Genomic DNA, 23,773 nt, shown 5'->3' on the forward strand with positions numbered 1-23,773 from the left:
TTAGCCAAAGCCCTTCACCAATCACTTTTAAAGAGCTTCTCAGGGATCTTTGTGAGAACCAAAATGGGAAAGTGGACCAGTTCAACCATAATGTCTATTTGGTGAAAATGCTTGACCCTCAGTTTGGGCTCATGGGTTGATCTAGATGTAATCAACAGCGAGAATCCAGTTTCCTGTCAAATGCCTACGACTCCTAGCCGCTATCGAGCAGCTGAGCCTCTCAGCTAAGGATGCATGCATTTCAGCTCAGATACACAAGTACTGATGCCATTCAAGGCACAGATACAAATACAGCACTTAAATTTGGTCTACAAACAGGGAGAGATTCCCACAGCTCCACTCTCTGGTAGTAAAAGTGTTGTCTATGCCAGCCTCCTCTGCACAGGTAGAGTGTGTCTCTTATGGCCTCATCATGAGACCACATTGTGCACGCTTAACTCATAAAATGGTCACAGCGCTTGTATTTCTGAAAAGCAATATAGCCCTGGATTAGAGCTTGATTGTGTTCTACAGTACATCACATTTTCAGTGTTACAAGATCAGAGCTGTGTTCAAAAAACTAGTTTGTAGTCATTCATAGACAGTTTAAGCTCAGTAATAAATCATGAAGCTTGTTGTTATGAGTAGCTGATATTTAACTCTACTCTGAATTCTCCCTCAGTCTATATAAATGTGGGGGAGATGCAGCAAATAATTGAAACGTCAGCTTGAACTGGAGGACTCAATATAGTGTGATACAATAACAAAACTGGTAAATTAGTATTTTCATACACTTGTAATACAATACAAGTTCTACATATACCTCTATATCTCCTTTTCTTTGGAACTATTTTTTTGATAGGAAACTAGTTGAGGTTCTGGTGACATGAAATAAACATATTAAATGGCAATGGCAAGATGTATAGTGGTCTTTCTTGTATAAAAAAAAAATATACATATATTTTCCATTGGTTTAATGGGTTGAAAGGTTCCAAAATTAATGGAAGGTTAAAATTTACAATTGCAATTTCAAATCTTTTTTCAATTTTATGACTTATGGACTCATAGTTTTTGATACCTTCTCTGAAATGGTTGGTCGATTTATTCCGCCATGTAGACAGCAATATTACGGGTTGTTAGTCAATATGATAATCTATATGTAGGCCTATCTTATCCCAAATATCAGTCACTTAAAATCCTGGGAATATCTGCCACCAAACTCACCATAACAGAAACCCACATAAATCAACACATCAAATGCAAAGCCAGTCTTGGTTTGCAAAAGATCAAGCTCACAAAAACTTATGGAAATTAAAGGTTTTTATTAAAGTGACTGTCAAATATGTCAACACGACCCATTCAGAGCAAGAGTCAGAAGGCAAGCAACATTCATTAATACAAGCCACTGAAGAAAGACAGACGAGGCAAACAAATCTAAAAGAGTGCTCTATCTTCAAGCGACACAGCCAGGATACAGATGACTGTGAATATGACAACAGTAAATCGGATAGTAGGAAACAGCGAGCTTCCCGTGGAGTTTCAGGCCTGAGGCGAGGGCTCCGTCTGGTGGTGTAAAGGAGGATTTAAAGGCACATTTATTAAATGGTTCCACTTTACAGTGTTGCTATAAACCAGTACAGGTTATTTAAATATAAAACGACAACATTTAATGCTTCCATCAAGGCGGGAATCAACAGTATTACAATACATTTAAAATGAAGATACCAATGTAAAAAAAAACTGTTCATTTGAAGTAAAATTGTGCTCATTGCATGCTCCTTTCTTTTATACATGGCTAGAAACACTAAACCTACATCTTAGTTGCTTGTTTATTAATCCATTAAGTGACACATATACATGATTAATGTACCCTACTAGAGCACAAACACATTTCAAGCATGATTGATTTTTTGCAATAAAAACAAATGATACTTCAATCATTTTCAGTACTGAAGAGCTATATAATTTACAAAATTACATTTGAAAGATTTATTAAAGATAGATAAACTGGGCAGAACTTAACAATAAGGTCACACTAGTTAACGTTATGCATTAACTAACATTAACAATGTGCAATACATTTGCCACAGTATTTATTTATCGTTGTTAACGTTATTTAATGAAAAGTCAATGTTCATGTCAGCTCAGGTCCATTAAACAATATTAGCAGATACAACTTTTGAATTTAGTAATGTACTAGCAAATGTTGAACTTGACTTCAGCTAAGATTAATAAATGCTTAAGCATTTATTTAGTAGTATTTTTAAATTTTTTAAACATAATTCCATGTTAACTAACGCAGTAAACCAATGTTAAGAAATAGAACCTTATTGTAAAGTTTTACCACTCACTGATATCAGTATAGTTGATGAATGCTACCACGTGCAAATAAAAGTAATAATATATTATATTTCTATACAACTTTAAGGAGAACTTGGCTCACTTTCTCAATTTTGGGCAAGCCTTTTTTAAATGTTTTCCTAGACTACCATATCGGCTGAAAGTCTTCCCACATGAAGGGCAGAGATACGGCTTCTCTCCGGTGTGCACTCGCTCGTGCACTTTCAGGCCTGATGACTGAGTGAAACTCTTTTCACAGTGTGAACACTTGTAAGGTTTTTCTCCAGTATGGATTCGTTCATGCACTTTCAGTTCTGCAGCTCTAGCAAAGGTTTTCCCACAGTCCAAGCACACGTAGGGTTTCTCACCAATGTGTGTTTTCTGATGGTCTTTAAAACCATGCAGCCACAGAAAACTCTTCCCGCAAAAAGAACACACGTAACGACTTTCATCTTCATGAATCCTCATGTGTGTCTTTAAGTGTACGGCCAAAAAAAACTTCTTATCACAGCGCTCACAGCTAAATGGTCTTTCTCCAGTGTGAGACAGCAAGTGAGTTTTGAGATTGCAGGCCTCTGAAAATCTCCTGCCACACTCAGAGCACTGGTGTAATTTCTCCCCAGAATGAACCTTCATGTGAACTTTTAATGTGCTCTGCTGTGTGAAACTCTTCCCACACAACATGCACGTGAAAGGCCTTTCTCCCGTGTGAGTTTTGGCGTGTTCCCTAAGAACTTCTTTTTGTTTGTAACTCTTCCCGCACTGAGGGCAGGTAAAAGGCCTCTCTCTAGAGTGAATCCTCATGTGCCTCTTAAGCTCTCCTGAACTTGGGAAACTCTTTCCGCATTGTCGGCAGGTAAAAGGCCTCTCGCCTGTGTGAATTCGTATGTGCCTCTTAAGTCCTCCTGAATTAGTGAAACTCTTGGTACACTGTGGGCATGTGAAAGGCCTCTCACCTGTGTGAATCCTAAAGTGATCCTTAAGGCTTCCTTTGCATGTGAAACTCTTCGCACACTGAGGGCAGGTGTACGGTCTCGCACCTGTGTGGATTACCATGTGAACCTCAAGGTGTCCTTTACGTGTGAAACTCTTTCCACACCGAGAGCAAGCGAAAGAGCTTTTAGCTTCAGTTCTTTTTGGTGAAACGTTCTTTCCAGTCTCTGAGCAACTTGACGACTTTTCCCTAATTTTTAATTTATGAGGCTTCTTCTTCGCCCCATTCAGTTCTTGACTTTCATCTTTCACTTCCATTGGGTCTAAAATGAACATAGTGAACAAAAGAAACTATTTAAGTACAACAAATATAACAAGACGGATAAAAAACGAAACAAAATAATCCAAAATAGATTGACATTTGATTTGTTCCATCAGATCAGGATGATAAATGATTTATAAACATTAGGGTTGTCGAAATGAACGCGTAAACGTTCGCTTCAAGCGCGATAAGACATCATGTGAATCTCCTGTCCGTGTCCCAAGACTCGAGTGCACAGAAAGCCGCTTCAGACAGCGCTTGAACGGACCAAAACACACAAAATTATTCTTTATTATTATTGTTTGCTTCGAGTATCCTCGCAAGCTCAGTCTTAAAATAGTTAAATGAAGTCTTAAATCAAAATTAAATCAAGTTGTGAGAAAATGGGATGTGTGTCAGATCCGTGGCACTTCTTAAAGTGACATCAGCCTAATAAACCTCCCGTTGTCTGTAATAAAAGGATAATCAAAGAACAAAAGAAAAATAGAAAATCACTCACTGCTCTTGACTGAATAACTTTTGTAGCTTTAATTATAATGAATGTATATTTAATTTAATAATTTATGCAGTGAAGACTGTGAAGTGTTTGACTACTTTATTGAATTTCTGTTTATTTCCTAACAGTTAGACCTACCTGGAAATCTTAAAGCACCGTTTACAAGGTTACATGGGTCAAAAATAACGAAAACAATAAATTTTTGTGCATTTTGACAGGGCAAGTAAACATCTGAACCAGTCTGACTGGGCCAGTAGAAAAAAAACCTCAGTGTTGAACCTTGATATATTGAAGCGCACAGGTAAATGTGGCATTTATTATAATGGGTTTATGTGAAGATTGTTTTAAGTTCACAAAAATAAAAAACTGTTATATTTTTTAAAGCCTAATAAATGTTAAAATGATAGGGAGGAAAAAATCTATTTCATAGAGACATCAGTAACAGTGTTGGTATCGGAGATACTGGCCTTCTTTCATAAAAACATGCCATTAAACAAACATTTAAAATATAGGCTACTGTCTTTATGTTGTTTCTACATTAATTTGGAGATTAAATGTGAAATTATTACAATATAAAAGTATATTAAAAACTGTTAGGTGCGATTAATCAAAATTAATTACAGAATAATTTGCGATTCACTTTTTTTAGGGATTGACAGCACTAATAAATACACTACAATGGAGGATTCGTTGTATTTTTATGCCATGTTGCCTCTCTGGGCTTTTGTTACTTTAATGTTAATAATTTATTAATCAAGAATGATCACCAACCTCTCTGTTCCTCCGTATCTTCATCTTTCTTTCTGCATGCTTCTGTCTCACTCATGTCTCCACTAACATCTTTAACATCCTCCATCTTTACAGTATGTCAGGAAGAGCTGTCAAAACTCAAGACTTTCGCGTCGTCGTCACGTTTAAAATTATAATATCAACGGAAAGAAAATAAACCACGAAATATATCAATCTGTTCCACGTGAGGAGGAATTTCACTGAAAGAAAAATAAATGTAAGTTACGATATTTACAAGAAGTCAACAAATAAAGCATTACAATAATAAAATCGACAGTAAAATAAATTAGTAAATTAGTTTTCGAGAATAATAATGTCGATTGGATACTTTTGAAAAATATAAATCATTTAATGGCATTTTGTCAACCTTACATGCATATTATTCCGCCCAAAAACACAAACCTCTTCTCGACCGATTTTCAGCAGACCTGGCGCAGCCCTGATGACGTCACTGACAAGCGACCGAGGTTCTCGGTGATTTGCAAACTAAAGCAGTGCATTGCCGCCACCGTCTGTTAGCCAAGACTAGAAATAGAAGATATTAAAAGACTAAACGAGATTGAACGAAAGAAATCAAAACATATCAGTCAAAAATGGAAAAAAAAATTAAAAATCTACATCCATTTTTTTTAAGTTTCCAGAAATTGTTCAAATTATCCAGAAAATGTCACACTTGATAAGAAAAACATACAAAACATAAATAAATCTATTAGAACCTATGATCAAATATTACCAAACCCTCTATACTGCTACTTGGTCAGAGACACAATCTTAACAGTGGCAGTGTTTATGCAACACACTCCTAGTTACAGTCTTGTTGGGGCTACAGGTCACTATGCTTGCAAACCAGTGGTGTTGAATTGTAAGAAACAGTGAGTGTATTGCCGTACGAACAGCTTCAGACGGAGCTGATACACTCCTGCAGACTGAACTGCTTTGAACTTACTGAAATTGTATAAAGAAACTATAAACTTCAAGGTGAAAGTATTTATTATGCATTTGTTTTTGTAGAAAAATGAAAATGATTGTAGCATACAGACATCCCAAGTCTCCCGGAAGTTCCGGGAGTCTCCCGCATATTGATAGCGGCTCCCTGATGCCCGCAAATTAGTTAAAATCTCCCGGAATCAAGAGCGCGCGACAGAGAGGGAGAGAGCGAGAGACTTTGCCTGTGTGTGTGCCGCGCGTGTAGAAGTGCATGTAAGACAGAGAGCATCCTGATTGGCCTGTTTTGGTAAGTCAACCAATCAATTGTCAGTGTGGGCGGGCTTTTATCTCTTCTCCCGCGGAACCTATCAGTTCAGTGTATCTAGACACTGGAGCTGCATCATGACAGAGGGAGAGTGCCCCAAAAAGCGAAAATATAAGACACATTTTACGCCAGACTACACGAAAGTGTACCCCTGTCTTATAAGAGTGAAACATAATGACAGACTTGCACGCTGTACAGTTTGTAACAGTGACTTCAGCATTGCCCATGGCGGGTTAAATGATTGTAAAAGACATGTTGAGGTGAGTTAAACAAGTTTCATTTCATGTGCATATTATTCAGGCCGGCTTGTTACCTAGGCTACATGAAAACAATAAACTCCTTAGACCTGTTTAAAGTTGCAATGGAATATAAATAAAAGCATTTTACATAAATAGTATGAGCAGTTTATATTAAAAGTAATCTACACAATAAACAAATTCATTGACACAGAGTGCTATGATGTTAATGTTTCTGGGAAGTTGCTAAAATCTGCGAAGCAAGCAGCAACAAAGTACAACGAAAGCAAGGAACAAAAGTAAAAGGCATTGGATGTAGGAAATAGGCCTACATGTAGGCTACATTTGGCGCTTATGTAAATAGTTAATTCATTTTAACTATGGGGGGGGGGGGGGGGTCATTTACCTCCCTGAAATGACTTGTTGCAGGTTGGGATGTCTGAGCATATCAAATCTCTGACCAGCCTCCTATCTCTTACGTCTGTTGGGTTATTGTGTCCAAACTTGGCCTTCGCCTGTAGAATAGATTAAATTACCTTGTGCTTTAACTTCAGTGTCAGTGAAGAAGATTTTGCATGAGGGAGGGCAGTGTAGTCATTGTAACCAAAAACTGCACAGGTAATGAGATTACATATAATTCTTTTAAAATGCATAAAATGCATCAATATCCAAATTAATACAAAATGTTATTTTACTAATAGCATTAATAGTAAGATGGAACTCATACATTTACACTTCTGATGATATGTATCTAGAATCGCATAGAACTTTATTACAGACATACCGACAAACATCACACATCTAATGAGATTATTTACAAGGACTTGCACAAAATTATGTAAGACTGTAAATTCTATGGAAAATTTGCTGTGAAAAAATAAATGTGTGAGCTGATCTCAAGCTGTAGAAAATTTCTGATGGGAAGTAATGACTGCTTTGTATCATAACAATGCTTTACAGTCATGCATATTCACTTCACACCCATTGGATTCTCATGGAAATAACAAGTGTGCTTAAAATAACACCTCTGAAGCTTAATGACGTTTACATGAAATAAATCTCTTTTATGCTTTCACTATTTCCAGAGTGCCTCACAGTTATAGCCTGTATATTCTAGACAATCATTGAAACTTTCTATTGTAAGCACTTCTTGTGTTAATGCCCCCATAAGATGAATCATTGTATGTATTCCTCATTTATAAATCCCTTTGGTCTGCTAAATGAATAAAAGGAAGAGTAAATCAGCGAATTGGTAAAAGTACTCTAGTGTACTTTCACAATCCAAGCACACGTAGGTTTCTCACCAATATGTGTTTTCTGATGGCCACAAAAAATATTCCCACACAAAAGGGAGAGAAAAGGATGCATTTGACTGGCTGTGAGTCATTCATATGTCTGAATGTGCACATACATACTTTCATATCACCTTTTTCCACCTAGCCATTTGTCGTCTTTCCATGATTGATGCAAATAAAAACAAATAGGAAAACTGAAGTTACCTCGTTTCCTTAGACCCTTTTCATCCATACAATAACAGTTGTTGATGGCTCGATTACAATAGGACACTGATTACAATAGCACTCAATTCTTTAAAAAAAAAAAAAAAGTCTTTTCAGTTCTTCTCTGATGAACTATGATGACCATAATTACATTTCAAAGATATGATAGAGGATATGAGAATGAATAACAGGCTGAATAACATGTGCAAAAAAAGTAGTCCTTTAGAATTTTACTATTCTCTTAATGCATCCCTACTAATTTTTTTTTTAGCATTTCACAGAAATACACTTTTTCCTCCCTTAATATTAATGTCTAAGTTTCCAAAAATGCTTTTTGGAGGATATTCTAAGTATTTTACATAAATTTGACAAAGTTTGACTTAAAGACTTCAAGTTTAAAGAGCTGCATGATTAATCTTTAAAAGATCTACAAACACCCACACAATCTCATTCGTAAACGACAACGGTTCGTCTGTGTCTATTAAACCTTTGACAAAATCACACTGGAACATTCAGATTTGTGTTGGCGCTGCCGCTGATCCAGAGAGAGCAGTTGGCATGTGTAAAACAGCTTCACAAACAGTCTTTTCAACCACACAATATTTGTGTTGTAAATATTTAAATTATCACAGAAGTACTTGGATAAAAGTTTATAGTTCGGATATAAACATTTCCGTCTACGGAAGTGATTAAAATAGAGCAAATACAACTTTTGGAATTAACTAGGCACTTCAAATAACAATTTGTGTCATTAAATCATCCACTCAAACCATTTTTTAAAAAAAATAATTCATTCAAATTAATTTTAACATTTTAAAAAGACTGCAGTAATTAACATGTTGTCAGAACCTTAAATTACATGATATTTTGTTATTGTGTTGTATATTTAGAATCGTGATCTCTATTTGAAACAAAAAAAATAGAGATTCTCAATTTATCAAGAATAGTGCAGCTCTACTTCAAGGTGAACTTTGGTCAGTTTCTCAACTTTGGACAAGCATTTTTTAAATGCTTCCCTAGATTTCCATATCGGCTGAAAGTCTTCCCACATGAAGGGCAGAGATACGGCTTCTCTCCGGTGTGCACTCGCTCGTGAATTTTCAGGGCTCCTGACTGAGTGAAACTCTTTTCACAGTGTGAACACTTGTAAGGTTTTTCTCCAGTGTGGATTCGTTCATGCACTTTCAGTTCACCGGCTCTAGTAAAATTGCTTCCACATTCCAAGCACACGTAGGGTTTCTCACCAATATGCGTTTTCTGATGGTCTTTAAACCCATTAAGCCACAGAAAACTCTTCCCACAAAAAGAACACACGTAACGCGTTTCATCTTCATGAATCCTCATGTGTGTCTTTAAGTGAACGGCCAAAAAAAACTTCTTATCACAGCGCTCACAGCTAAATGGTCTTTCTCCAGTGTGAGACAGCAAGTGAGTTTTGAGATTGCCAGCTTCTGCAAATCTCCTGCCACACTCAGAGCACTGGTGTAATTTCTCCCCAGAATGAACCTTCATGTGCCTTTTTAAGCTTCTTTGATGTGTGAAACTCTTCCCACACAACATGCATGCGAAAAGCTTCTCCCCAGAATGAATTTTGGTGTGTTCCTTAAGACCTTCCTTCTGCGTGAAACTCTTCCCGCACTGAGGGCAGGTAAAAGGCCTCTCACCGGAGTGAATTCGCAAGTGCCTCTTAAGGTCTCCTGAACTTGTAAAACACTTTTTGCACTGAGAGCAAGTGAACGGCTTCTCTCCAGTGTGAATCCTTATGTGCCTCTTAAGGTCTTCTTGGCGTGCAAAACTCCATCCACACTGAGGGCATGTGAAAGGCTTCTCTCCAGAGTGGATTTTAAAGTGATCCTTAAGGCTTCCTTTGCATGTGAAACTCTTAGCACACTGAGTGCAGGTGTACGGTCTCTCACCTGTGTGGATTATCATGTGAATCTTCAGGTGTCCTTTGCGTGTGAAACTCTTTCCACACTGAGAGCAAGTAAAAGAGTTTTTGGCTTCTGTTTTCTGCGCTGTTTCTTGTGAAAGATTATTATCATTCTGTGCCCAACTACAAGACTGTTCTTCATTTATGTAATGATGAGGTTCCTCGTACAGATCTTTCTCCTCCACTTCATTAAGTTCTTGATGTTCCTCTTTGACTTCTATCAGGCCTAAAACATGTTTAATTGTCCAAATCAATTCAAGAATGACACATTAAAATGCAATAAAAAATTTCCCAGCTAACGGGGGAACATTCTCAGAACTTTAGCAAACCTTATGGTTTTCTCAAAGTTATGAAGAACAAACGTTCTTCCAGTAACCTTAATAGAACATTCGTCAAAACGCTAGCACAAAAAATATATATTTATACATCGTTAACTTAATGGAACTCTTTTTCTGAAATGTATTAGTTTGTCTAACTTTTAAAAAAAGTCCCTAATTGGTTCAGAAGGTTAAATCAAATGTAACATTCCAATAATGTTTGAAAAATTGTGAATGCAATATTCCCTTAAAGGGATACTTCACCCTAAAATGAAAATTCTGTCATTCATTTGTCACCCTCATGTTGTTCCAAACCCGTAAACCTTTTATTCATCTTCAGAACACAAATGAAGATCTTTTTGATGAAATCTGAAAGCTTTCTGCTCCTCCATTGACAGCTACTCAACCACCATTTTGACACTTCAAGAAGTTCATAAAAAGATCGTGAAACTAATCCATATGAATTGAGCGGTTTAGTCCAAATATTCTGAAGATACATGATGGCTCTATATGATGAACATATTGAATTCTAAACTTTTATTCACATATAAACATTGATCAGCAAACATAAACAGAAGCTCAACCAAGCCTGCTTGCGTGCAAGAACAAACCTCATTGGTTCTTGCTTAAGCTCAAACGTGCGGCGTAACACACAAGACTGAACATCATTGGTTCTTACAGAAGCTCAAATGTGAGGCTTAACTCACAAGAATGAACCTTATTGGTTCTTGCTGGAGCTTAAACGTGCAGCGTAACATCATAATGAACCTCATTGGTTTTTGCAGAAGCTCAAACGTAATGCGTAAAACGAGAGTTAACATTATAGGTTCTCGTGGAAGCTCAAACGTGCTGCGTAACACGAGAATGAACCTCATTGGTTCATACTGGAGGTCAAAAGTGCTGCATAACAAGAGAATAAACCTCATTGGTTCTTGCGGAAGATCAAACGCGCGGCTTAACTCACACGAATAAACCTCATTGCTTCTTGCTAAAGCTCAAACGTGTAGCGAAACACAAGAATGAACCTCATTGGTTCACACTGGAGCTCAAAAGTGCTGCGTAACTCACAAGAATGAACGTCATTGCTTCTTACAGGAGCTCAAATGTGCTGCGTAACACGAGAATAAACCTCATTGGTTCTTGCGGAAGATCAAACGTGCGGCTTAACTCACAAGAATAAACCTCATTGGTTCTTGCTAAAGCTCAAACGTGCTGCGTAACACAAGACTGAACCTCATTGGTACTGAGTAAAGCTCAAACGTGCTGCGTAACACGAGAATGAACCTCATTGGTTCTTGCTGGAGCTCAAATGTGCAGCGTAACATGATAATGAACCTCATTGGTTTTTGCAGAAGCTCAAAAGTGCTGCATAACACGAGAATTAACCTTATTGGATCATACTGGAGCTCAAAAGTGCTGCGTAACTCAAGCGAATGAACCTCATTGGTTCTTGAGGAGGCTCAAATGTGTAGTGTAACACAAGAATGAACCTCATTGGTTCTTGAAGAGGCTCATATGTGTAGCGTAACACAAGAATGAACCTCATTGGTTCTTGCTGGAGCTCAAACGTGCAGCGTTACATGATAATTAACCTCATTGGTTTTTGCAGAAGCACAAATGTGCTGCGTAACGCGATAATTAACCTTATTGGTTCTTGCTGAAGCTCAAACATGCGGCGTAACACACAAGAATAAACGTCATTGGTTCTTGCGTAAGCTCAATTGTGCTGCATAACACTAGATTGAACCTCATTTGTTTTTGCTAAAGCTCAAACATGCTACGTAACTCATGAGAATATAATTTGTTCTTGCTGGAGCTCAAACGTGCTGCGTAACACAAGAATTAACCTCATTGGTTCTTACTGGAGCTCAAAAGTGCTACGTAACAAGAGAATTAACCTCATTGGTTCTTACTGAAGCTCAAACATGTGGCGTAACATACAATAATGAACCTCATTGGTTTTTGCTGAAGCTGAAACGTGTTGAGTAACATAAGAATGAATCTTATTGGTTCTTGCTGAAGCTCAAATTTCCTGCATAACACAAGAATGAATCTCATTGGTTCTTGCTGGAGCTCAAATGTGCTGCGTAACACTAGAATGAACCTCCTTGGTTCTTGCTTAAACTTAAAAATGCTGCGTAACACGATAAAGAACATCATTGGTTCTTGCTGAAGCTCAAACGTGCTGCGTAACATGAGAATGAAGCTCATTGGTTCTTGCTGAAGCTCAAAGGTGCTGCGTAACACTAGATTGAACCTCATTGGTTCTTGGGGAAGCTCAAACATGCTGCGTAACATGGGAATGAACCTCATTGGTTCTTGCTGAAGCTCAAATGTGCGGAGTAACAAAAAATAATTAACCTCATTGGTTCTTCCTGAAGCTCAAACGTGCGGCGTTACACAAGACTGAACCTCATTGGTTCTTGCTGAAGCTCAAACGCTTTGCGTAACACGAGAATAAACCTTATTGATTCTTGCTGAAGCTCAAAAGTGCTGCGTAACACGAGAATAAACCTTATTGGTTCTTGCTGAAGCTCAAGTGTGCTGTGTAACACGAGAATGAACCTTATTGGTTCTTGCTGAAGCTCAAACATGCGGCCTAACACGAGAATGAACCTTATTTGTTCTTACTGAAGCTCAAACTTGCTGCGTAACACGAGAATGAACCTTATTGGTTCTTGCTGAAGCTGAAACGTGCTGCGAAACACGAGAATGACCCTTATTGGTTCTTGCTGAAGCTCAAAAGTGCTGCGTAACACAAGAATAAACCTTATTGATTCTTGCTGAAGCTCAAACGTGCTGCGTAACACGAGAATAAACCTTATTGATTCTTGCCAACATGCTCAAATGTGCTGCGTAACACGAGAATAAACCTTATTGATTCTTGCTGAAGCTCAAATGTGCTGCGTAACACGAGAATAAACCTTATTGGTTCTTGCTGAAGCTCAAACGTGCTGCGAAACACGAGAATGAACCTCATTGGTTCTTGCTGAAGCTCAAACGTGCTGCGTAACACGAGAATGAACCTCATTGGTTCTTGCTGAAGCTCAAATGTGCTGCGTAACACGAGAATAAACCTTATTGGTTCTTGCTGAAGCTCAAACGTGCTGTGAAACACGAGAATGAACCTCATTGGTTCTTGCTGAAGCTCAAACGTGCTGCGTAACACGAGAATAAACCTTATTGATTCTTGCTGAAGCTCAAACGTGCTGCGAAACACAAGAATGAACTTCATTGGTTCTTGCTGAAGCTCAAACGTGCTGCGTAACACAAGAAAAAACCTTATTGGTTCTTGCTGAAGCTCAAACGTGCTGCGTAACACGAGAATGAACCTTATTTGTTGTTGCTGAAGCTCAAACGTGCTGCGTAAGACGAGAATAAACCTTATTGATTCTTGCTGAAGCTCAAACGTGCTGCGTAACACGAGAACGAACCTTATTGGTTCTTGCTGAAGCTCGAACGTGCTGCGTAACACGAGAATTAATCTCATTGGTTCTTGCTGAAGCTCAAATGTGCTGCGTAACACGAGAATGAACCTTATTGGTTCTTGCTGAAGCTCAAACGTGCTGCGTAACACGAGAATAAACCTTATTGGTTCTTGCTGAAGCTCAAACGTGCTGCAAAACACGAGAATAAACCTTATTGGTTCTTGCTGAAGCTCAAATGTCCTGCGTAACACGAGAATGAACCTTATTCGTTCTTGCTGAAGCTAAAACGTGCTGCGTAACACGAGAATAAACCTTATTGGTTCTTGCTGAAGCTCAAACGTGCTGCAAAACACGAGAATGAACCTCATTGGTTCTTGCTGAAGCTAAAACGTGCTGCGTAACACGAGAATAAACCTTATTCGTTCTTGCTGAAGCTAAAACGTGCTGCGTAACACGAGAATAAACCTTATTGGTTCTTGCTGAAGCTCAAACGTGCTGCGTAACACGAGAATAAACCTTATTGGTTCTTGCTGAAGCTCAAACGTGCTGCGTAACACGAGAATAAACCTTATTGGTTCTTGCTGAAGCTCAAACGTGCTGCAAAACACGAGAATAAACCTTATTGGTTCTTGCTGAAGCTCAAATGTGCTGCGTAACACGAGAATAAACCTTATTGGTTCTTGCTGAAGCTAAAACGTGCTGCGTAACACGAGAATAAACCTTATTGGTTCTTGCTGAAGCTCAAACGTGCTGCAAAACACGAGAATGAACCTCATTGGTTCTTGCTGAAGCTCAAACGTGCTGCGTAACACGAGAATAAACCTTATTGGTTCTTGCTGAAGCTCAAATGTGCTGCGTAACACGAGAATGAACCTTATTTGTTGTTGCTGAAGCTCAAACGTGCTGCGTAACACGAGAATAAACCTTATTGATTCTTGCAGAAGCTCAAATGTGCTGCGTAACACGAGAATGAACCTTATTGGTTCTTGCTGAAGCTCAAACGTGCTGCGTAACACGAGAATAAACCTTATTGGTTCTTGCTGAAGCTCAAACGTGCTGCGTAACACGAGAATAAACCTTATTGGTTCTTGCTGAAGCTCAAACGTGCTGCGTAACACGAGAATAAACCTTATTGGTTCTTGCTGAAGCTCAAACGTGCTGCAAAACACGAGAATAAACCTTATTGGTTCTTGCTGAAGCTGAAACGTGCGGCGTTACACAAGACTGAACCTCATTGGTTCTTGATGAAGCTCAAACGTGCTGCGTAACACAAGAATGAACCTTATTGATTCTTGCTGAAGCTCAAACGTGCTGCGTAACACGAGAATGAACCTTATTGGTTTTTGCTGAAGCTCAAACGTGCTGCGTAACACGAGAATGAACCTTATTGGTTCTTGCTGAAGCTCAAAAGTGCTGTGTAACACGAGAATAAACCTTATTGATTCTTGCTGAAGCTCAAACGTACTGCGTAACACGAGAATAAACCTTATTGGTTCTTGCTGAAGTTCAAATGTGCTGCGTAACACGAGAATAAACCTTATTGATTCTTGCTGAAGCTCAAAAATGTGGCGTAACATACAATAATGAACCTCATTGGTTTTTGCTGAAGTTGAAACGTGTTAAGTAACATAAGAATGAATCTTATTGGTTCTTGCTGAAGCTCAAATTTGCTGCATAACACAAGAATGAATCTCATTGGTTCTTGCTGGAGCTCAAATGTGCTGCGTAACACTAGAATGAACCTCCTTGGTTCTTGCTTAAACTTAAAAATGCTGCGTAAACGATAAAGAACCTCATTGGTTCTTGCTGAAGCTCAAACGTGCTGCGTAACATGAGAATGAAGCTCATTGGTTCTTGCTGAAGCTCAAAGGTACTGCGTAACACTAGATTGAACCTCATTGGTTCTTGGGGAAGATCAAACGTGCTGCGTAACACGAGAATGAACCTTATTGGTTCTTGCTGAAGCTCAAATGTGCTGCGTAACACGAGAATAAACCTTATTGATTCTTGCTGAAGCTCAAATGTGCTGCGTAACACGAGAATAAACCTTATTGATTCTTGCTGAAGCTCAAATGTGCTGCGTAACACAAGAATAAACCTTATTGGTTCTTGCTGAAGCTCCAACGTGCTGCGTAACACGAGAATGAACCTCATTGGTTCTTGCTGAAGCTCAAACGTGCTGCGTAACACGACAATTAACCTTAATGATTCTTGCTGAAGCTCAAACGTGCTGCATAACACGAGAATAAACCTTATTGATTCTTGCTGATGCTCAAATGTGCTGCGTAAGACGAGAATAAACCTTATTGATTCTTGCTGAAGCTCAAACGTGCTGCGTAACACGAGAATAAACCTTATTGGTTCTTGCTGAAGCTCAAACGTGCTGCGTAACACGAGAATGAACCTTATTTGTTGTTGCTAAAGCTCAAACTTGCTGCGTAACACGAGAATAAACCTTATTGGTTCTTGCTGAAGCTCAAAAGTGCTGCGTAACACGAGAATTAATCTCATTGGTTCTTGCTGAAGCACAAATGTGCTGCGTAACACGAGAATGAACCTTATTGGTTCTTGCTGAAGCTCAAATGTGCTGCGTAACACGAGAATAAACCTTATTGGTTCTTGCTGAAGCTCAAATGTGCTGCGTAACACGAGAATTAATCTCATTGATTCTTGCTGAAGCTCAAATGTGCTGCGTAACACGAGAATGAACCTTATTGGTTCTTGCTGAAGCTGAAACGTGCGGCGTTACACAAGACTGAACCTCATTGGTTCTTGCGGAAGCTCAAACGCTTTGCGTAACACAAGAATAAACCTTATTGATTCTTGCTGAAGCTCAAACGTCCTGCGTTACACGAGAATTAACCTTATTGGTTCTTGCTGAAGCTCAAAAGTGCGGCGTTACACGAGAATAAACCTTATTGATTCTTGCTGAAGCTCAAACGTCCTGCGTTACACGAGAATAAACCTTATTGATTCTTGCTGAAGCTCAAACGTGCTGCGTAACACGAGAATAAACCTTATTGATTCTTGCCAACATGCTCAAATGTGCTGCGTAACACGAGAATAAACCTTATTGATTCTTGCTGAAGCTCAAATGTGCTGCGTAACACGAGAATAAACCTTATTGATTCTTGCTGAAGCTCAAACACTTTGCGTAACACGAGAATAAACCTTATTCGTTCTTGCTGAAGCTAAAACGTGCTGCGTAACACGAGAATAAACCTTATTGGTTCTTGCTGAAGCTCAAACGTGCTGCGTAACACGAGAAATAACCTCATTGGTTCTTGCTGAAGCTCAAACGTGCTGCGTAACACGAGAATAAACCTTATTGGTTCTTGCTGAAGCTCAAATGTGCTGCGTAACACGAGAATGAACCTTATTCATTCTTGCTGAAGCTAAAACGTGCTGCGTAACACGAGAATAAACCTTATTGGTTCTTGCTGAAGCTCAAACGTGCTGCAAAACACGAGAATGAACCTCATTGGTTCTTGCTGAAGCTCAAATGTGCTGCGTAACACGAGAATGAACCTTATTGGTTCTTGCTGAAGCTCAAACGTGCTGCAAAACACGAGAATGAACCTCATTGGTTCTTGCTGAAGCTAAAACGTGCTGCGTAACACGAGAATAAACCTTATTGGTTCTTGCTGAAGCTCAAACGTGCTGCAAAACACGAGAATGAACCTCATTGGTTCTTGCTGAAGCTAAAACGTGCTGCGTAACACGAGAATAAACCTTATTGGTTCTTGCTGAAGCTCAAACGTGCTGCAAAACACGAGAATAAACCTTATTGGTTCTTGCTGAAGCTCAAATGTCCTGCGTAACACGAGAATGAACCTTATTCGTTCTTGCTGAAGCTAAAACGTGCTGCGTAACACGAGAATAAACCTTATTGGTTCTTGCTGAAGCTCAAACGTGCTGCAAAACACGAGAATGAACCTCATTGGTTCTTGCTGAAGCTAAAACGTGCTGCGTAACACGAGAATAAACCTTATTCGTTCTTGCTGAAGCTAAAACGTGCTGCGTAACACGAGAATAAACCTTATTGGTTCTTGCTGAAGCTCAAACGTGCTGCGTAACACGAGAATAAACCTTATTGGTTCTTGCTGAAGCTCAAACGTGCTGCGTAACACGAGAATAAACCTTATTGGTTCTTGCTGAAGCTCAAACGTGCTGCAAAACACGAGAATAAACCTTATTGGTTCTTGCTGAAGCTCAAATGTGCTGCGTAACACGAGAATAAACCTTATTGGTTCTTGCTGAAGCTAAAACGTGCTGCGTAACACGAGAATAAACCTTATTGGTTCTTGCTGAAGCTCAAACGTGCTGCAAAACACGAGAATGAACCTCATTGGTTCTTGCTGAAGCTCAAACGTGCTGCGTAACACGAGAATAAACCTTATTGGTTCTTGCTGAAGCTCAAATGTGCTGCGTAACACGAGAATGAACCTTATTTGTTGTTGCTGAAGCTCAAACGTGCTGCGTAACACGAGAATAAACCTTATTGATTCTTGCAGAAGCTCAAATGTGCTGCGTAACACGAGAATGAACCTTATTGGTTCTTGCTGAAGCTCAAACGTGCTGCGTAACACGAGAATAAACCTTATTGGTTCTTGCTGAAGCTCAAACGTGCTGCGTAACACGAGAATAAACCTTATTGGTTCTTGCTGAAGCTCAAACGTGCTGCGTAACACGAGAATAAACCTTATTGGTTCTTGCTGAAGCTCAAACGTGCTGCAAAACACGAGAATAAACCTTATTGGTTCTTGCTGAAGCTGAAACGTGCGGCGTTACACAAGACTGAACCTCATTGGTTCTTGATGAAGCTCAAACGTGCTGCGTAACACAAGAATGAACCTTATTGATTCTTGCTGAAGCTCAAACGTGCTGCGTAACACGAGAATGAACCTTATTGGTTTTTGCTGAAGCTCAAACGTGCTGCGTAACACGAGAATGAACCTTATTGGTTCTTGCTGAAGCTCAAAAGTGCTGTGTAACACGAGAATAAACCTTATTGATTCTTGCTGAAGCTCAAACGTACTGCGTAACACGAGAATAAACCTTATTGGTTCTTGCTGAAGTTCAAATGTGCTGCGTAACACGAGAATAAACCTTATTGATTCTTGCTGAAGCTCAAACATGTGGCGTAACATACAATAATGAACCTCATTGGTTTTTGCTGAAGTTGAAACGTGTTAAGTAACATAAGAATGAATCTTATTGGTTCTTGCTGAAGCTCAAATTTGCTGCATAACACAAGAATGAATCTCATTGGTTCTTGCTGGAGCTCAAATGTGCTGCGTAACACTAGAATGAACCTCCTTGGTTCTTGCTTAAACTTAAAAATGCTGCGTAAACGATAAAGAACCTCATTGGTTCTTGCTGAAGCTCAAACGTGCTGCGTAACATGAGAATGAAGCTCATTGGTTCTTGCTGAAGCTCAAAGGTACTGCGTAACACTAGATTGAACCTCATTGGTTCTTGGGGAAGATCAAACGTGCTGCGTAACACGAGAATGAACCTTATTGGTTCTTGCTGAAGCTCAAATGTGCTGCGTAACACGAGAATAAACCTTATTGATTCTTGCTGAAGCTCAAATGTGCTGCGTAACACGAGAATAAACCTTATTGATTCTTGCTGAAGCTCAAATGTGCTGCGTAACACAAGAATAAACCTTATTGGTTCTTGCTGAAGCTCAAACGTGCTGCGTAACACGAGAATGAACCTCATTGGTTCTTGCTGAAGCTCAAACGTGCTGCGTAACACGACAATTAACCTTAATGATTCTTGCTGAAGCTCAAACGTGCTGCATAACACGAGAATAAACCTTATTGATTCTTGCTGATGCTCAAATGTGCTGCGTAAGACGAGAATAAACCTTATTGATTCTTGCTGAAGCTCAAACGTGCTGCGTAACACGAGAATAAACCTTATTGGTTCTTGCTGAAGCTCAAACGTGCTGCGTAACACGAGAATGAACCTTATTTGTTGTTGCTAAAGCTCAAACTTGCTGCGTAACACGAGAATAAACCTTATTGGTTCTTGCTGAAGCTCAAAAGTGCTGCGTAACACGAGAATTAATCTCATTGGTTCTTGCTGAAGCACAAATGTGCTGCGTAACACGAGAATGAACCTTATTGGTTCTTGCTGAAGCTCAAATGTGCTGCGTAACACGAGAATAAACCTTATTGGTTCTTGCTGAAGCTCAAATGTGCTGCGTAACACGAGAATTAATCTCATTGATTCTTGCTGAAGCTCAAATGTGCTGCGTAACACGAGAATGAACCTTATTGGTTCTTGCTGAAGCTGAAACGTGCGGCGTTACACAAGACTGAACCTCATTGGTTCTTGCGGAAGCTCAAACGCTTTGCGTAACACAAGAATAAACCTTATTGATTCTTGCTGAAGCTCAAACGTCCTGCGTTACACGAGAATTAACCTTATTGGTTCTTGCTGAAGCTCAAAAGTGCGGCGTTACACGAGAATAAACCTTATTGATTCTTGCTGAAGCTCAAACGTCCTGCGTTACACGAGAATAAACCTTATTGATTCTTGCTGAAGCTCAAACGTGCTGCGTAACACGAGAATAAACCTTATTGATTCTTGCCAACATGCTCAAATGTGCTGCGTAACACGAGAATAAACCTTATTGATTCTTGCTGAAGCTCAAATGTGCTGCGTAACACGAGAATAAACCTTATTGATTCTTGCTGAAGCTCAAACACTTTGCGTAACACGAGAATAAACCTTATTCGTTCTTGCTGAAGCTAAAACGTGCTGCGTAACACGAGAATAAACCTTATTGGTTCTTGCTGAAGCTCAAACGTGCTGCGTAACACGAGAAATAACCTCATTGGTTCTTGCTGAAGCTCAAACGTGCTGCGTAACACGAGAATAAACCTTATTGGTTCTTGCTGAAGCTCAAATGTGCTGCGTAACACGAGAATGAACCTTATTCATTCTTGCTGAAGCTAAAACGTGCTGCGTAACACGAGAATAAACCTTATTGGTTCTTGCTGAAGCTCAAACGTGCTGCAAAACACGAGAATGAACCTCATTGGTTCTTGCTGAAGCTCAAATGTGCTGCGTAACACGAGAATGAACCTTATTGGTTCTTGCTGAAGCTCAAACGTGCTGCAAAACACGAGAATGAACCTCATTGGTTCTTGCTGAAGCTAAAACGTGCTGCGTAACACGAGAATAAACCTTATTGGTTCTTGCTGAAGCTCAAACGTGCTGCAAAACACGAGAATGAACCTCATTGGTTCTTGCTGAAGCTAAAACGTGCTGCGTAACACGAGAATAAACCTTATTGGTTCTTGCTGAAGCTCAAACGTGCTGCAAAACACGAGAATAAACCTTATTGGTTCTTGCTGAAGCTCAAATGTCCTGCGTAACACGAGAATGAACCTTATTCGTTCTTGCTGAAGCTAAAACGTGCTGCAAAACACGAGAATGAACCTCATTGGTTCTTGCTGAAGCTAAAACGTGCTGCGTAACACGAGAATAAACCTTATTGGTTCTTGCTGAAGCTCAAACGTGCTGCAAAACACGAGAATAAACCTTATTGGTTCTTGCTGAAGCTCAAATGTCCTGCGTAACACGAGAATAAACCTTATTGGTTCTTGCTGAAGCTCAAACGTGCTGCAAAACACGAGAATGAACCTCATTGGTTCTTGCTGAAGCTAAAACGTGCTGCGTAACACGAGAATAAACCTTATTCGTTCTTGCTGAAGCTAAAACGTGCTGCGTAACACGAGAATAAACCTTATTGGTTCTTGCTGAAGCTCAAACGTGCTGCGTAACACGAGAATAAACCTTATTGGTTCTTGCTGAAGCTCAAACGTGCTGCGTAACACGAGAATAAACCTTATTGGTTCTTGCTGAAGCTCAAACGTGCTGCAAAACACGAGAATAAACCTTATTGGTTCTTGCTGAAGCTCAAATGTGCTGCGTAACACGAGAATAAACCTTATTGGTTCTTGCTGAAGCTCAAACGTGCTGCGTAACACGAGAATAAACCTTATTGGTTCTTGCTGAAGCTCAAACGTGCTGCAAAACACGAGAATAATCCTTATTGGTTCTTGCTGAAGCTCAAATGTGCTGCGTAACACGAGAATAAACCTTATTGGTTCTTGCTGAAGCTAAAACGTGCTGCGTAACACGAGAATAAACCTTATTGGTTCTTGCTGAAGCTCAAACGTGCTGCAAAACACGAGAATGAACCTCATTGGTTCTTGCTGAAGCTCAAACGTGCTGCGTAACACGAGAATAAACCTTATTGGTTCTTGCTGAAGCTCAAATGTGCTGCGTAACACGAGAATGAACCTTATTTGTTGTTGCTGAAGCTCAAACGTGCTGCGTAACACGAGAATAAACCTTATTGATTCTTGCAGAAGCTCAAATGTGCTGCGTAACACGAGAATGAACCTTATTGGTTCTTGCTGAAGCTCAAACGTGCTGCGTAACACGAGAATGAACCTTATTGGTTCTTGCTGAAGCTCAAACGTGCTGCGTAACACGAGAATGAACCTTATTGGTTCTTGCTGAAGCTCAAACGTGCTGCGTAACACGAGAATAAACCTTATTGATTCTTGCAGAAGCTCAAATGTGCTGCGTAACACGAGAATGAACCTTATTGGTTCTTGCTGAAGCTCAAACGTGCTGCGTAACACGAGAATGAACCTTATTGGTTCTTGCTGAAGCTCAAACGTGCTGCGTAACACGAGAATGAACCTTATTGGTTCTTGCTGAAGCTCAAACGTGCTGCGTAACACGAGAATGAACCTTATTGGTTCTTGCTGAAGCTCAAACGTGCTGCGTAACACGAGAATGAACCTTATTGGTTCTTGCTGAAGCTCAAACGTGCTGCGTAACACGAGAATGAACCTTATTGGTTCTTGCTGAAGCTCATATGTGCTGCGTAACACGAGAATGAACCTTATTTGTTGTTGCTGAAGCTCAAACGTGCTGCGTAACACGAGAATTAATCTCATTGGTTCTTGCTGAAGCTCAAACGTGCTGCTTAACACGAGAACGAACCTTATTGGTTCTTGCTGAAACTCAAACGTGCTGCTTAACACGAGAACGAACCTTATTGGTTCTTGCTGAAACTCAAACATGCGGCGTAACACATGATTATGAAACTCATTAGTTCTTGCACGTCAAGCCAACATGCTTAAGCTTCCATTTATCATAACTGATTTGTACGTTGATGAATGGTTATATGTGAATAAAAGCCTAAATTTAATCTGTTCATCATATAAAGCGATCAAGTCTCTTCAGAAAATTTTGGACTAAACCGCTCAATTCATATGGATTAGTTTTATGATCTCTTTATAAACTTTTTGAAGCATCAAAGTGTCAGTTTTGTAGCTGTCAATGGAGGGACACGAAGCTCTAGGTTTTCATCAAAAATATCTTCATGTGTTCCAAGATGAACGAAAGCCCAATGGGTTTGAAACGACATGAGGGTGAATAATTAATGATAGAATTTTCATTTTTGGATTGACTATACGTTTAACATTTATATAACCAAGAAAGGGCGTTTTAAAGCATGTTTTTAAAGCAAAAATGTTTTGAACGTTCAGAGAAACATTCAGAAATAGTTTTAAAAAAACATTCTATGAACATGTTTTTGTTAAATGGGTTAATGCCATCTGATTTGTTATGATAATTTATATGCATTTTGTAACATTTTAAAACACACTGTTTCATTTTACAGCTCATGTGAACTGTTCAAGAATGTATTAATTGTCAGCAGTCATTAATGAAGAATCAATAATTGACACCAACCTCTTTGTTCCTCAGTATCTTCATTTTCCATTCTGCATGCTTCTGCATGACTCATGTCTTCTCTCTCCTCTTTAATAAACTCCATCTTTACAATAATGTCACTCAGATCTCAGCTGGGGTTTTGCTGCTTGTTTGTAAAGGAGACTTTGTCACGTTTGAGATTATGGGAAAATTTGAAAGGAATGATCAAAGCTAAATAAATATGCAAAATAAATCCCAGTTCCATAATAACACTCATAAATGTTGCGCCATTGAAAGAGACCAACAGCACTTCACAAAAAGCATTACAATAGCACATATATGGCGATAATCTACGTTCACATTACATTACGCTAAATGCAACAATACTGCCATGTTGTTTCAGAACATTTGTAAATAACATGAGCTACTTTCGAAGGTTTCGTAACTATTTACACGAAACCGTAAGCACAATACAAATTTCACAGCAGTCTGATTGCGC

The 23,773-nt window shown here is 39.2% G+C and overlaps 2 protein-coding genes across 4 annotated transcripts; both read right to left on the reverse strand.

Moving 5' to 3' along the window:
- Positions 1 to 1,281: 1,281 nt before the first annotated feature.
- Positions 1,282 to 6,996, reverse strand: LOC143750918 (uncharacterized). 2 transcript variants are annotated; one of them, XM_077243924.1, is made up of 4 exons: positions 6,754 to 6,996; positions 5,262 to 5,384; positions 4,842 to 5,059; positions 1,282 to 3,575 (listed from the first exon to the last, which is right to left on the reverse strand). In XM_077243924.1, the coding sequence occupies exons 3-4, from the start codon at positions 4,924 to 4,926 to the stop codon at positions 2,419 to 2,421; spliced, it is 1,242 nt and encodes a 413-aa protein (XP_077100039.1). In that variant the 5' UTR covers positions 4,927 to 5,059; positions 5,262 to 5,384; positions 6,754 to 6,996; the 3' UTR covers positions 1,282 to 2,418. The 2 variants fall into 2 exon arrangements, with proteins under 2 accessions (XP_077100039.1, XP_077100038.1); XM_077243923.1 differs by having other exon boundaries at positions 5,232 to 5,384.
- A 92-nt stretch (positions 6,997 to 7,088) lies between these two features.
- Positions 7,089 to 23,767, reverse strand: LOC143750687 (uncharacterized). 2 transcript variants are annotated; one of them, XM_077243922.1, is made up of 2 exons: positions 23,314 to 23,767; positions 7,089 to 9,993 (listed from the first exon to the last, which is right to left on the reverse strand). In XM_077243922.1, exons 1-2 carry the CDS (start codon positions 23,396 to 23,398, stop codon positions 8,822 to 8,824), a joined length of 1,257 nt encoding a protein of 418 aa, XP_077100037.1. In that variant the 5' UTR covers positions 23,399 to 23,767; the 3' UTR covers positions 7,089 to 8,821. The 2 variants fall into 2 exon arrangements, with proteins under 2 accessions (XP_077100037.1, XP_077100009.1); XM_077243894.1 differs by having other exon boundaries at positions 7,089 to 10,002.
- Between the last annotated feature and the right edge of the window lie 6 nt (positions 23,768 to 23,773).

The sequence above is a fragment of the Siphateles boraxobius genome, unplaced genomic scaffold, assembly GCF_051911475.1.
Source record: "Siphateles boraxobius isolate OS27281-9 unplaced genomic scaffold, OSU_SipBor_1 1, whole genome shotgun sequence".
Lineage (NCBI taxonomy): Eukaryota > Metazoa > Chordata > Actinopteri > Cypriniformes > Leuciscidae > Siphateles > Siphateles boraxobius.